At 37.1% G+C, this 15670-nt stretch overlaps 1 protein-coding gene across 3 annotated transcripts in view; it reads left to right on the forward strand.

Annotated features, from left to right (window-relative positions):
* The window catches only part of DMGDH (dimethylglycine dehydrogenase), a 45736-nt gene that overhangs the window by 8907 nt on the left and 21159 nt on the right, over positions 1-15670 (forward strand). For all 3 annotated transcript variants that reach the window (XM_003642954.6, XM_046905580.1, XM_040656319.1), the window contains exons 3-7: positions 655-753; positions 1975-2139; positions 2550-2754; positions 9919-10167; positions 11359-11557. In XM_003642954.6, the coding sequence (XP_003643002.2) occupies positions 655-753; positions 1975-2139; positions 2550-2754; positions 9919-10167; positions 11359-11557 (917 nt within the window). The remainder of the gene's footprint in view (positions 1-654; positions 754-1974; positions 2140-2549; positions 2755-9918; positions 10168-11358; positions 11558-15670) is intronic.

Consider the following 15670-nt stretch of genomic DNA (forward strand, 5'->3'; position numbering starts at 1 on the left):
CAAGAAGGATTTCAGTGAGATGCTGAATTCTGTAGATACAAAAACATGTGGTTAACTATTGTAAGATCTAAACTCTGCTTTTCTTAGTTGCTCAATATGTGCAGTTATGAATGTCATTAGATTGATACAGATGGCTCTAGAGGAGGCAAGTGAATAGTTTCCTTAAATGCAGAAAAGGCTGTAATGACTTCTTGCTTTCCAGTTTGCATGGGCCCAGAAGGGCTCCTCAGCTTCCTAAAATCAAACCTAGAAAAACAGCGTGCAAAATACAAATACCAATTTCTTATATTACTTCTGAAACACAGTAACTGCAGAGACTGAAGTTGATGAGGATTGTGTCACTTCCAAACAATTTGAAACAACTCTATAATTTAAGGAAGAAAGGAAACCATAGGAGAGGACAACTGCAAGAGTATCAGGAGCTGCCAAATTTGATGAGAAAGGACAGGTGGAAAAAAACATGTGTGCAGAGAAGAATGCCTTAAGTAGGGAAAGAATTTTGGTTTTATTTTCATGGCACTTGTCTCTATCCATGTGTTGCTTTTCTTTACAGTATCTTGACAGTTCCTTTTTGAGTGACAGTTGAAAGGAGGGAAAGAAAACACTGCATTTCTAATCGTATCTCTATGTTGTTGCTCCTATTTCTTTTTTGAGGCTGGCTTAACTACTTATTTTCACCCTGGGATAAACCTGAAGAAAATCCATGCTTACAGCATCAAACTCTACGAAAAGCTGGAGGAAGAGACTGGACAGGTAACTGACTTTTTAAGTATTAATTCAAATATTTATTAATCTTATTAATAGTCTTACAAAAGAGTTTGGAATGGACAGATTACATATAATTATTCAGGACTATCATAAAGCTTACCTTTTATTTAAATATATTATTCTGTCTGCATATCAGTGCTAAAGTCTGATGCTTCATCAGTAAATATTTTAGATTGTTTCCGAGATCTTTCTAAAGTTTAAGAAGATGGTTTTCATCAAACATCTCAAAAGTTCAGCAGATAGAGTGTCTGCAACTTTAGCTTCATGTAGGAACTAAAATAGCATCAAGGATCTGGAATGAATGGATTGATTATGATACATTCCTGCTTTAAACATGTCCACTTTTAATTTCATGTGATATGATAGATAGTACTTGAGAAGATTGCTGCAATTCTTCCTATCCCTTTAAGGGTCATGTTTTTATTTAGTGACTTAAGGAATGGGTATGCAGAGAGGGAGTTGAATTCCTCATCTGGCATCATTCAGCCACTCATATACTACACTCATGCTTGCTTTGTACTACAGCAGAAACTGCATGATACTCCTAGTACCAATCTACTAACTAGTTAATTGTCATAAAGAGCTTTTCTCTTTCTATTGCCATTTTCTATAGCCACCTAAGATACCACCACAAACTGTCATTGGAAGTTCTACTAAAAGCCATATTAACAACTGGTGAAGAAACAGAGAAAAGATGAAGTACATAATATATAACAAAAAGCGAGCATTCGGTGTCTAAATATATAAGGATGTCTACATTATTAGAAAGACAAAAGGGAGAGGGATTATTCATCATGTTAATAAAAGTGTTTTGTCAGCTAGGTTTATTCTGCTATATCTCAGTAGAAAATTATGTAGGTGATAACTTTTAATATAAACTATTACGTACTTATTTTCAGATGTATCTGATTGTCTGTTTTGAAGGTGAATCTATAAATTCAAACATTAATCAAATCTTAACAAAAGATTTTTAGAACTTTTTTGATGATGTTATATTTTTATTTGGGTAGCTAATTTGATAACATTAAAAAAAAATCTCTAAGAGTTTACTTCTAAATCCTGTTCCCTCAAGAATGCTTGACTTACATGAGTCTTCTTTGTTGTGTTAATGACAAAATTTCTGTGGACTTTCCATAGCATAGGAACATGCACTTATGGAGTTAAGTAAAGGTTCTTGCAGTATTTCACTTATACTTTTTCATTTAGGCTGTGGGGTTTCATCAGCCTGGCAGCATCAGAATTGCATCAACCCCTACTAGAGTGGATGAATTCAAATACCAAATGACTCGTGCTGGTTGGCATCCAACAGAGCAATACCTAATTACACCTGAGAAAGTGCAAGAGCTATTCCCCTTATTGAACATGGATAAGGTAAAGAACCTAATTTTAAGAAAAATAACTTCTATTGCATTTAAATACTGACCAGATATTTAATTATAGAGTCTATTCATACAAATGGTATGAGAAACTCTTGTTTTTCAGTGAAAAAATAAATGAACTAAATCATTCAGGTTTTAGTGAATACTCTACGCTATAATTCTAAAGCATTGGAGCCCTTATTCACATGGGAGAACTGAGAAATTTTACTTCATTAGGGCCACTGCTGAGTCAGACTTTTAATATTCCATGTTTTTTAAATTTATTTTGATTTGTCTCCCTAGGTTTTACTCAAGAAATCAAAGAAGTAGATGGCAATTAGAGAATAAAGCATTTTTGAAACAAAATTTGTTGATTTTGATTTTTATATCTTTTTTTTTTTTTGTGATTTTTCCTCCACTTAGGTTTTAGCAGGCCTGTATAACCCTGGAGATGGTCATATAGATCCCTATTCTCTGACAATGGCTTTGGCTGCAGGAGCCAGAAAATATGGTGCCCAATTAAATTACCCAGTCCAAGTGACTAACCTAAATTCTCGATCAGATGGGACATGGGAGGTTGAAACTCCACTTGGAGTAATTCAGGCAAAGAGAATTGTCAATACTGCAGGTAGGATTTAGCATAATCATTTTTATTCTCTTCCGATTTGCAAACCAGGTGACATTGAAGATCTGTACTGGAATGGGTGATTTACAGAAATGAATTATATATGGTTTTGAGTATTCATTTGGTTTGCGGTAAAATATACTCTGTGTGTATTACCTTACATTATTGTGAAAATTTAGCTCTTCAGTTAGTTGCCTTTGACTAGGCACTGACAATATTTCTTTCTGGTTTGTCTCCACAAGTTACTAGTTAGGCTGTCTTAGATTTCAGAAGCAGAAGAGACCCCTATTGCCAGCAGGAACAGGGAAGTAATTGTCCCCCTGTACTCAGCACTGGTGAGGCCACACCTTGAGTACTGTGTCCAGTTTTGGGCACGTCACTGTAAGAAAGACATCGAGGCCCTGGAGCGTGTCCAGAGGAGGGCAACAAAGCTGGTGAGGGGTCTGGAGCACAGGCCTTATGAGGAGCGGCTGAAGGAGCTGGGATTGCTCAGTCTGGAGAAGAGGAGGCTCAGTGGAGACCTTAGTACTCTCTGTAACTACCTGAAGGGAGGTTGTAGTGAGCTTGAGGTCGGCCTCATCTCTCATGTGACTTAGTGATAGAACTAGAGGGAATGGCTTCAAGCTGCGCCAGGGAAGGTTCAGGCTGGACATTAGGAAATACTACTTCTCTGAAAGGGTGGTCAGGCACTGGAATGGGCTGCCAGAGAGGTGGTGAAGTCACCGACCCTGGAGGTATTCAGAAAATGTTTGGATATTGTGTTGAGGGACGTGGTTTAGCGAGAACCATTGGTGATGGGTGAATGGTTGGACTGGATGATCCTGTGGGTCTTTTCCAACCTTAGCGATTCTATGATTCTATGATTCTGTGATTCTATGATTCTGTGATTCTATGATTCTATGATTCTATGATTCTATTGTGCAGTAAGTTGTGCAGAAGAGACAGTCAGTGAATGTTGTCCTTGAAAATCTTAGGAGAGGTATTTGGGGGATGGGATATACGAATGAAGTAGAAATATTTTCATTGTTCTTTTTCAAAGAGAGTGAGAATTTGTACCAAATGAGATAACTGCCCATTTCAATATTATCTTTCTCTAAGATTTAGCTCTATCCACATATCACTGAAAGGAAAGATTTTTGTTGTCCTTTGCTTAGTATTTTAAATGTACACTTTGCTTAACAATACATTTTTACATGTAATAAAAATTTCCCAACTGCAAGGATCTTATAATTACATATGCTGTTTTTATTCTTCATTTTGTTAAAGGAGCCAGACTGATATTTCTGCTTAAAAGAAACGGGCTTTGTTTTTGCTTTTCTAAATGAGTTGAACGAGACAGGTACTCCTCTTGTTGGTGGGTACAATAACTCAATAACTATGGCTAGTACTTAAAAACATGAGTTGGTTGGATTGGAAAGGAGTAATTTGAGAGAGTGAAATGCTTGGGACAGGTGCTGGAATGTGGTTGAGAGCCCTGGCAAATTTGGTGCTAGAGGACCTGATAGGTTGAATAAGGTGTTGAATAAGGACGTCCAGACTGTGAGGGACTGTGGTGAAGGCAACAGTGGGGAAGACACAAAGGAAAGAGAGCTTGAAGAGATCCAATATGTTTCATTACAGAAAGTAGAGGAGCTTTTTTTTTTTTTTGGAAAAGAAAAAAAAAAAAAAGATCAAGAAGGATATTTGAGAACTGGGTTTGGGTGAAAATGGAGCTGGAAAGTTGAGGCTGCCTGAACTATCTCAGGATGAAAGAAGCAGAAGCAGCAAGAAGTAAAAGAAGCAAGAGAAGGGTAGATGTGAGTGGGCTGGAAGGAAGACAAAGCAAGTGGGACAGGATGTGACAAAGGAGGAAAACTGACTTGCATCAGGAAAAAGCAAACAAACATACAAAAAAAAAAAAAAACACTAGCTGAGAAAGGATGGTGAGAAGACTGAAACAGTGAGATGTTTGGAGGAAAAGAGTTAAAAGGGTTGTACTCTGGACAGAAAAATTGTATGTACTAGGTGACCTTTTCATGTAAGGAATGCAGAGAGCCCTGTATTAGATCATTCCAGCCTTTCAGTAAAGACTGAGAAACCCATTGGAAAGCATGCTTTCTCATCATATATACTTTACATACATAGTTACTCATCTGCTGTTGCTGTCAGCCTTGCTGAAATAGCCTACCTCGAGTTTCTATGCATGGACTGTCATGATGTCAATGTAGTGTGCCATAATGGCGTATTGAAAAGGTCTAGAGGAGTTTAGTGTGCCTGTTAGAAAGCAGGTAATCACACAGACAGGGAAACCAAATTAAAGTAATTTCAAGTAGACTGCAAAGCCACACACTTAGAAGATGAAAGACATCAATATGTAGATTGCCTTTGAATTCTTAGTTTATTTGGGTCATGAACTGTTTCATGACAGCATTCAGTTACAAAAAATTGTAACTGCTCTTACTAGGATCTTTGTGTCATTTCTTAGACAGGATGGATGTATTAGTCTGGAAACATTCCAAGATTATGGAATGAGGAACTCTTCTGATAGTCAGACTTTTTATTTAGGCTCCAAACTTGCAGATATTTATAATTCCAAAGCATTGGCTCTGCATATGGATGAAGTTTCACAGACATAGTAATTTCCTTAAATTTTTGTAGTGTACTTGTCTTTGACTTATACATCAAGTTGACAATAGGCAGAATTCTCTAGTAACTGCTTCTCAAAGTCTGTTAAAATCAAAATGAGCCCTTACAAATTTTTCATAGTCTTCTTCTGACTTAAAAACTTCTTAAACCAAAAATATACTGCTAACTGTTCAGCCAAAATGAACATTGGAAGCACGTATTGCTTAACATTCTGGTTAAGGATGTGAACTTAATACTGTATAACCCGTATCTTTTATAAATGTTCCTTCAGCTAACATTTATTCTCCTTCTCAGCCTTATCTCATTCCACCAGAATGGCTCTCCACATTCTCTCTTCCTCCCTCATCACCCAACCGGCATCTGCTGTGGAATTGGAATTGGAACAAACTAGTTTAAACCAATCTTCAGCTGTTCCTTATGTGAGATTTCCATTTTGGAACGGAGTAGATGTCTAAGAAATAATCTCTGACACGAACTAACTGGTATTGAGCCTGTTAGACTGATTTTCAGCCTATTTATAACAGAAAGTTGATTAAAATCTAAAAAAATAGCTGATTTAGTTTGTACAATATACATACTCATACATAAGCACACATGTGCAGGCCTGTGCACAATCTGTATACTACCATTTATACATATGTAGTGATGGAAGATTTTTTCTTCTTTTAATTACAAGAGATAGATTACATAGTTGAACAGATATGCTCAGTAACATCACCAGTAAATAGTTCTGCATCAGATGTTTGCAATCTCTAGAATTTAATCTTTATAAATGTCCTTGAGATGTAATTTATGCCTTCATTTATCTCTTCTATCTGTGATAGGACTTGACATCTGCTTCCAATTATAATTTTGTTTTAGAGAACATATTCTCTCAGTTGTCATTTTTGTGTATATAATGGCTTTTGCACATGGTTTGAAAACTTTAAACAAAGAAAGTATGATATATTTCATTTAGTAAATGCCAGCTGTTGTAGTGTTGAACAATTAAATAAGCATTTAGCTTAAGTATGAATTTTTTTTAGAAGTACAATATGTAAGATTTTATTTTGAGCACGTCTAAAGTACTTGCTTTTAATTCATTGGCAGTTTAAAATCAATTGTTTGCCATATATTTCTGGAAGCTTAATGTTTTTCTTGTTAAAAAAAAAAAAAAAACCTAAATAATTTTGAAAACAACAGTTTCAAAGATCCAAAATTAATTCTACCATTTTTACTTTCTCCCAGGATCTTGAATATGTTTGCTCTCTCTATTTTTTCCACTTATTTTGTTTTAACAAGTAAGCAGAATATTGAATTTCTTTGAATATCATGCCTGGAGTATTATTTATTTTGCAAATATCTCTTTTAAGTCTAAACAATTTTGGCAAGAAAAGAGCATGTGATGCTAGATGTGCTATTTCACTTTCTTTACTCTTAAATGGATCATTAACTGACCTTACTTTAAAACTGTTTTCTTTGGAGGCCACCTGGAAATGCCCAAAACAAAATAACTCCCCTACAGATCTTAATGTGCCTTTCCATTTATCGTATGTGTGTGTATATATATATATATATATATATGCAGTCATGTTAACACATCTACAGTGTTCCTATATCAGAACTGTGAAAATGAGAGCCCTGCTTTCAAATCTGAGAGATTCCTAAATGATTAGTACGTGCTTTTCCTGCACAAAGATTTAATATAGAAAAACTCACAAAATGCTTTATAAAATCAAAGCATGCAATTACTACTTCTGCTAATTATTGGGTATTGGTTGTATGACCTTTACTAGATTTCTGGAAACAGCAACAGAAGTATTAAAGACCAGATCTTTGGCTGATCTGAGAAGAGCTCTCTTTTATACGATTTAAATATATTAACCCTAAGGTTTCTGTGAAGTCTAAAGCACTGTTAAATTACTGTAATACCTGCATAAACAGTGATTGTAGTTGACTAGTCAATGGCCTGGACTTGATAGAAAGGGGCAGTGTAAAGGCTGCTTAGTAAATAAGTGAATACATTCCTTTTTTTATTCTGTAATGATTTCATTAGTCAGCTCTAGGTCCCCTTAGCCTGCGCTCAAAATCACATTTGTATTTGTCCCGTAATAATGGAGGAAGCTGGAAGATGTGCTGGAAATTCAGCTTCATTAGGGTTTTTTGGTTGTTCTTTGCTTTAAGAAGCGTAAATCAGGTTTCAGAAGCCTTAAAAAGATGTTTTGAATCTGTGTATAAGTATGGCACAATCTTACCTGAGCTAATCTGACAAACCTAACAACTGTTCTGTCCATGAGTCTCCCCAAGTAGCAAGGGCAGTTCAGAAGCAAATGTCTTACATATAAGACAAATGCAGAACAGGAGATACTGTTGTATTTTTTTTTTTTTTTTACTATTTACTGAACAGGGGCTTTTAATTGTTTGAATTTCTCAGTCATCATCTTGGATTTCATTGTCCCTTTCTTCACCTGGCTATTAGTAACTCTCAAGTGAGTTACCACAGAAAACCTTCCTCTTGGAAACTCTGCATTTTTTTAAAACTCTGGGCGTTAGACCCTGAGGCTGGCTTGGAATATTAAATAGGAGATTAACGGCCCTCCTGGCACGAAGGAAAGGCTCCAAGCCAGTACAGAACAACTCAGCTTTTCTAATTGCCCTAGCTCTAGGCCTAGCCAGAGATGAGAGGATGTATGCCCAAGTTAGTGTCATCCAACAGCATGGGATGGTTGCTCTCTGTGAAAGCATGGAAATAAGGCCAGTAGGGCAGGAATCTTGCCAGCAAGGACCTCATCCCAAACAGTGCAAGGAAGAGAGTGGGGCAGACCACAGACTGGCACTTGTCATCTGCCCATTGTCCAGATTTCCAGACAAATTTGTGTGGAAGATGCACAGGCATATCCATAGTGACAATCCCAGGCCAGAGACAAGACAGGAAGTCAATAGTAACCAGGGTCAGAGACTGCTGAGTTATCAACAAGCAGGTCTATGGTGATGAGACTGGGTTGAGGCCAAGATGGAAAGTAGTCCACAGATCAGGGTCTGGATCAATGAGGTCCATGGCCAGGCACAGGCATGGTTGTGACAGAGCTGTAAACAGGCACACCTCCAATTGAACCAGCTCAGACTGGTACTGAGCGGAGCAGAAGTGGGGCTACAGGACCCATGGGCAGGGATGTAGGTGAATGTCACAGGTGAGATCACTGAGGCATGTTAGTGCTCTCAGGGCCCTATAAGCTAAAATTTGACCAGTTCTTGGAAAATGTAGAATTGAGAAGTCTAGTTTGTAAGTCAAGTAAGCTGCAAAAAGAGAGAAAAGCTGGATGTTAAGCTGATCATCATGAGTGTAGTCTTAGGAGAAGGGGAATTTCTGTTAGGTAGCAAGCCTTGCTGATAACTTTTCTTGGAATTTGGAGCTGACCAGTTCAGGAACCAGTCTGCATGGCCTCCTTTTAGGGGTACATACAGCACATTGCCTTTTATTTGAAAGGCTCTGTTGCCTCAGCCTCTTCTTCCACTCTGCCTTCCCCAGCCCTAACACTGTTGCCACAGACTCCTCTGAAATTCCTTCTTTGTCGGATCCTCATTCCCATTTCTGAGATCTCCATTCTTTCATCTGAAGAGTCATGAGTGATGTTGAAGGACAGCCCAAGCTTGTAAGAGCAGCTGCCATCTCAGTCTTTTGTATCTGCTCTATTCTCTCACCTATGCATTACAACCTCACAAATACTATCCGTGCTTCAAAGCTCAAGCTAAGAAGACACTTACATCACCAGTACACATTAAGTGAATGCATCTTACAAGATAGAAACAACTGGTCAGGAAGGATCCTAACAGAGTAGAATGAGGCCTTTGATTTATTTGTAGAAGTTTACATGAAGGACCTCGAGCAGGCTCAAGGACTGGGAAATTGTTACTCACTTTTTCTGATCGTGGTTTATATCTGAGCATTTAATTAGACAACTGCAAGAGAGCACACTCAATACTTGCTGATAGGAAAATCATAATGAATTGACTATTACCTGGAAGGTGTAATTAATAGAATTTGCATGGTACATATAAAAGAAGAGGGAAAAATTAGCCAGATGAAAGAACTGCCTTGCTGTGTCAGGACTTCACTACTCTCTTGGAGAAGCATTCTAGCTGTTTTGCTTGAGAGTAAGAGTCTAGAACAACAGCTGTGGTATGAGCTAATTTATCTGGTTGTGTTTTTGATTTCTTTGCGTTGCTGACCTAATTGCAAACAAACTATGAGGGTTGTGGAACTGATAACCGAATTATCTTCTAAACTTTTGGGAACATATTTTTCAGTTATGTTTTTGAATACCTATATAGTTGAGTAATATTTGGTGGTAAAATTAGTGACAAGAATGTCAGTTCATGCACTGAAAGTAATGCTGGACAACACAAGAAATAATTTTAAAAGTGAAAGTGTGAAAAAAAAATTCTTGTGAAAAAAAAACATTCCACAAAGCAGAATGCTTTTAGACAATGTTTTACTGTTATTTTCCATTAATTGTATGGAAAGTGTTCGAATGTTAGTGTTTTGTTTGTTGTCTTCTGTAGGATTTTGGGCCCATGAAATAGGCAAAATGATTGGCCTGCAGCACCCTGTCATACCTGTTCATCATCAGTATGTTGTGACATCAACTGTCCCTGAAGTGAAAGCCCTAAAAACAGAATTACCTGTGATTCGTGACTTAGAAGGATCATATTATCTAAGGCAAGAAAGAGATGGTCTTTTATTTGGTCCATACGAAAGTCAGGAGAAGATGAAGCTGCAGGACTCTTGGGTCACAAATGGAGTCCCACCAGGTAACTGAAAAGATTGAATCTTTAGATTTGGTACTCAGTAGGATATGTTTTAGTCCGTATAACTCCCACCATGTCAAAATGCCAAATGTGCTGGAAAGCAGAAAATACTTGCAATACACGATTGATTGAAGCACATAAATTTTTTTTCAAAGAATAGCCGTGACCTCTAATGTAATAAGAAAACAGAAATAAAAATGTGGCATAAAAAATACGCATCTGCCACATATTCTTGCCTAGTCTCTGAATAGGTGTCTGTTTGTTGTGATTAAATCCTTTTATTTAATCCATTTTATACACTCTTTTGCATCTGAATAGAGTTTTTTTTTAAGCTACAGTTCTGTCCAGCATACTGACAGGGACTTGGAATTTTTGACTGTTCTCTCAGAAGTAATGTGGTTTTCCAATAGGAGCAGAGATGAAGCAAAGAAATGCCTTAAACAAAATACTACTTTCAGATGTAAGTGGAAGAGAGCTATAGATTTGTACTGAATTTTTGTACAAAAGTATCACAAACTTGCCATACTGCTGATTATTAAAAAAAATAACCGTGTTGCATTTATGCTCCAGGTTTCTATTAACTTCTTCACAGAAATTTATCTTAAGTCAGTGTATTGATGTTTAAAACAAAAACCCACAGAAGGCGTTTCCTGATGAAGAGCAGTTAAAATGACACTGCCACAGCTTTGAATGACACTGTCACAGCTTCCCAAGCATATCGCCTCCACTAGTGACAAATACTTCTATATAGTGATGGTCACTAATTATTAGAGTACAGACTAAAGACTGAAATATATTGAGGAATTCAGTAAATGCTGTGCAAGTCATAAGCTGACCCAAGCAGTATCTTTTTTCCTCCCCTCAAGTCGTTGCATAATGAGAAAAATAAATTGATCTTATTAACACAGAAGGAAGTTTTCTGTCTTCCTCCACTTCTTTTCTACTTCTCTGTTGAATTTGCATGACCTTAGGGTTAAACAAATATACATAAAAGACAGTGTAGCTACAGTGACGGTAAACTTGATCCTGCAATTAACTGGGGGCTTATACACACCATTTTTCTCATGTAGTGTGGTAAAAGTTTGAACATACTGATAAATTTTGTATAAATTTTATATATCAAGATTGCATAACTGTAATTGAAGTTTAAGTATTTCCAGTGTTATTAACAAGTATATAATGATATTTCTGCAGGATTTGGAAAAGAACTTTTTGAGTCTGATTTAGACAGAATAATGGAATATGTTGAGGCTGCTATGGAAATGGTTCCAGTTTTGAAAAAAGCAAACATCATAAACACAGTTTCAGGCCCTATCACCTATTCTCCAGACATTCTTCCTATGGTGGGACCACATCAAGGTGTCAGAAATTACTGGGTAGCTATTGGGTTTGGGTGAGTAAATGTGTTGTGACAAATTTTGCTTGTCATATTATTAAAATAATAGCTAGCTTGAGCTTTGCAAAAGTTCATGATGTTTTTGTTGTTGTTGTTTGGTTTTTTGTTATTGTACCCATGCAAAATATGATTGGAAACAGTCTTAATAACCTCTATCCACGTATTAGGAACTTATCCTTCTCTCTTTCATCTTATAACTCTAACATTCTTTTCAATTTGTTTTCTCCTTTCATTCTGAATCCATCCAACATCTGTAATGTTTCATGAAGCAGCAGGAAGTGAGTAGTACTTGGTACTGTCTGCTCAGCAAGTTAAAGCCATGAAAGTGCTGAATTTTCCAGTTCGTTTTATGCATCACCTTGAATTACGTTGTGTTCATAAATTGTTTGGCATATGATGAAAATGGTGTCACTGAAGTTGAGGTTACTGTGATGAGATTAATGTCACAACAAAAATCAGTGTTTTACTGCTGTTTATTCTCTGCTGCCCACTATGATATTTTCTTTGAGTGTGATTTGCATTTCATATAGTCTGGCTGCGCTGAAGTCAGTGGTAAAACTCTTACTGACTTATCTTTAATTGTCTTAGTTTGCCTGTTGTCTTAAGATTGATAGAACGAACTGAATGCAATTCCAGGTGCATGTTATTGAACATGTTCTGTTTACATTGCTTTTCCAATTGCCTAATTTGCTGTTCAAAATCCAGCTAGGCTTTTTCTAGTGTTCTTTCTGTCCAAACCAAACAAACCCTTAGATCATAAGATAAGGCAGTATCACCGACTTGCTTTCCGAGGCCCTCAGAATAAAAGGGTTTGGTAATTTTGCAATGATTCATTGTGAAAGGTGTTCACCTTTGCTGCTTGGATTAAAAAAAAAGAACCAACAAAACTGTTATCTTTCAGTAACATTTGCAGAACTTACAGTTACAAAAGTGGTTTGCCTAGTCCTAGTTCACTAGAAAGACTATTTAAGTTCATGCTGCCAGACTTTGGAGCCTGTTTTCCTTCATTGGCATCAATCGGAGCAGAATTGAAGTTCCATATAGGAATAACTGGAGACCAGTTTATGTGCTTAAGTTTCTTAAAAAAAAAAACAAAAACAACTTATTTCAGGAACTTGATTAATCTCTAAATGTTTAGACACAGTTGCAATTGTAGTGCTATCACTGGATTACTTTGTCTGCTTTTCAGGGACTTTTGACTCTGTTTTGCACTTCTGGGTCACAGTGGTGTTCCTGCCAGTGTTGTAATCTTTCGTGTGTATTAGCAAATCCTTATCTCACAGTCAGCTAGCATGGACATTGTGACAGAGGACTTAGTGCTGTTAGTTTAGAGGATTTTTATTATCTAAAATTAGCAGCATGCTAGGCATTTTAATGTGCAAAGAGGTTAATAAGTATAGTTAGCAGGGCATGTAGCACTGTTTATTATTAAGGTTGCTCAATGCTTCCCATTTAAGAGTGTTTTCAGTTATTTATAGCTTTGAAATTTTTAACAAGCTAGCATTCTATTCAGGGAAGTTGGCATCAAGGCAGTATAACTACTTGAAAGAATGAGATTATTGTAAGGGATGTTGTTTTGCCATGTTAAGCTTTTTTGGTGGAAGCCTTTCTTTCAAAGAACTCTAATGTTCCTATTTGCTGAGAATGAACTTCACATTCATTTTGACAGCAGTGACCTTTCTCCTAGAAGATGTGTCTTTCTGCCATTCTTCAAGAAGTCTATAGTCGAGGCCCATTCACTAGCCTTTATAAATATTAAGGCTAATAAACAGTGGAGACTCACTAGATCTTCTTGAATTCTATCCACAGTTAAGATGTACAGCCAGAGACTGAATAGTTTTCCTGCAGAAACAGAAATATTCGGGGTAGAAAATGGCTGAACCTGGGATGAAGTAATTAGAAAAGGGACCACTGTGTTCAGGGATTTGGATTTCCTAGGAAAAAGGGACTGGAATGTAAAACTTCAAGAGTCAGAGAGAAGGGATCACGAACAAGAATGACACAGGAATAGGACAGAGATGGTGGAGGACACTGCATGAAGCAGAGTATCATTGGCAGGAACTGGAAGGAAAGAAAACAGAACGGCAAGTGTTGTTCTCTAAGGCAGGTTTCTCTGAATCTCCATATGAAGACTGAAATTGCTAAGCTGTACCAGTCTTTACGGCTATACCATGCCATCACTGCATGTAGCAGAACAAAGATTTATTAATACAATCAGCTCTCCTTATCTGAGTCGATGAGGGATTTGAGCACCCTGTGTACATCATATCTGATGATGTAGGCCCTGATGGGAAGCAGCATAGATAGTGAGCTATATGTGCAGAGTTAATGGTGGAAGGCTCTGCAGAATGCAGAAACCAGTCAGCCCAGGTGCAGCTTTGTTCCTGCCATAGCAACTCCACATTGCAGAACTGCCACCAGGTCTGTCTTGCCCATGGAGGTACTGTGCCATTACCTCACCAGTCATCAGCTGAAGATGGTTCACTGCATTTGGGCTGTTGCCATCTGTAGTGGTCTCTGTGCTGCATTCCCCCTGCTTCTGGCTGCAGTGAATGGTGCAGGGAAACTTGAGATGGCTGTAACTTCTTCTGGAGCTATGTTTACAGAACTGAAACCCGTGAATACCTTGCAGTTGGCTAACTAAATCAACACCAAATTTGGCCAGCTATTCAGTAGTATTTAGAGAGTGGCTGTTTACAAGCTGTCATCCTCACCGTATCAGCTGTGTGATACAAACTTGTGCTGTGAACCTGAAGATTTCTGATGAACATCCTAAAGGAGTAGGTTTGGCAGAACTACTTCATGTACTCAACTGCTTGATATTAGTTTTATTAAAAACAAAAACAAGCAAAAAAAAAAACAACCCCCCAAAAAACCCCCTCCAAAAACAACAACAACAACAACAACAAAGCAGTGAAAATACATCCCTCTAACAAGAACAGCACTCTATCAAAGTAATCTCATGGAGACTGTGAAGTCAGGCATTCTACAGCTAGAAAGTGCCAGGAATAAGTGACAGGACTAAGTCATCTTCTTATGCATATGCAGTAGGATCAATATATTTTTTTTCTCAGAAGATCTTTATCTTTTTAATCCAGAGCATAGAAGCTTGTTTTCATTTGTTGTCTATTCAGAAGGATAGTTGGGCACTTTCTGAGACACGGGAAACTAATTCACAGATAAATTAATATGAGGTTTTAAATCACTTGTTATTAATAATTATTTGTAATTAATCATTTCAGTGTCAAATCCTAGATGCCTGTAATTTAGCACTGCATGTTTCTGTTTGGCTGTATGCAGACTGAATGGTGATATATACATACTGCGGTACACCACAGATCCTTGTCTCTCAGTTGTCCAGGTTAGCTATGGGGCAGAAACATGTTTCATACATTGCTTTTTTCTCAAGTATATTAAGATGTTGAGCATTTGAAAGATTAAGTGCTTAAACAAGAAAACCTTAGATCTATCATTTCTTAACTTTTGAGTTATGAAATGTTTTTGAGGTTTTAACTTGGATGTTTTCTACTGTTCCTTTAATACAAGTTTCTGACAAAAGAACTCTACATGCTGATGTTTCACACACTTACTAGATAGGAACAGGATAGGCTTTTGCTACACACTGATAGAAGAAAATTCCTATATGTTTATTTGTTTAGCAGAAATCGTCTGGAATTGTTTTTCTTTGTAGTACTGGAGTACGGAGAGGGCAAATCAAGTGAGGAAAGACAGCTCTCAGTTCTGGCACCACTGCAAAGAAGTCTCCTAGCTTTATCCACAGCTTCCCAAAATTCTCTGATTTTCTGTGGAGCAATGTAAAAATTATTGCTATTATTTCAGTTTATTTAAGACTGTCACTGTCTTGATAATATTATCTCTTAACTTTTGCTGCTATTCTTGTCTGTAATTGTCTGTATGGTGAATATTCACCATAGCTGCTAGAATTTCTTAGTCTGGTTTTCAATTCTGAGTCTGGTTTAATCAAATTTGATTGTAAAAGATGTATTTTATGGCTAGAAAGTGTATTTAATGAGTATCAGTTAATTGAGAACTGTGTTTAGTGTTAACTGTTAATATTCGTGGAAGAGACTATTAAATTCTGAACTTCAG

The sequence above is a fragment of the Gallus gallus genome, chromosome Z, assembly GCF_016699485.2.
Source record: "Gallus gallus isolate bGalGal1 chromosome Z, bGalGal1.mat.broiler.GRCg7b, whole genome shotgun sequence".
In the NCBI taxonomy this organism is placed as follows: Eukaryota; Metazoa; Chordata; class Aves; order Galliformes; family Phasianidae; genus Gallus; species Gallus gallus.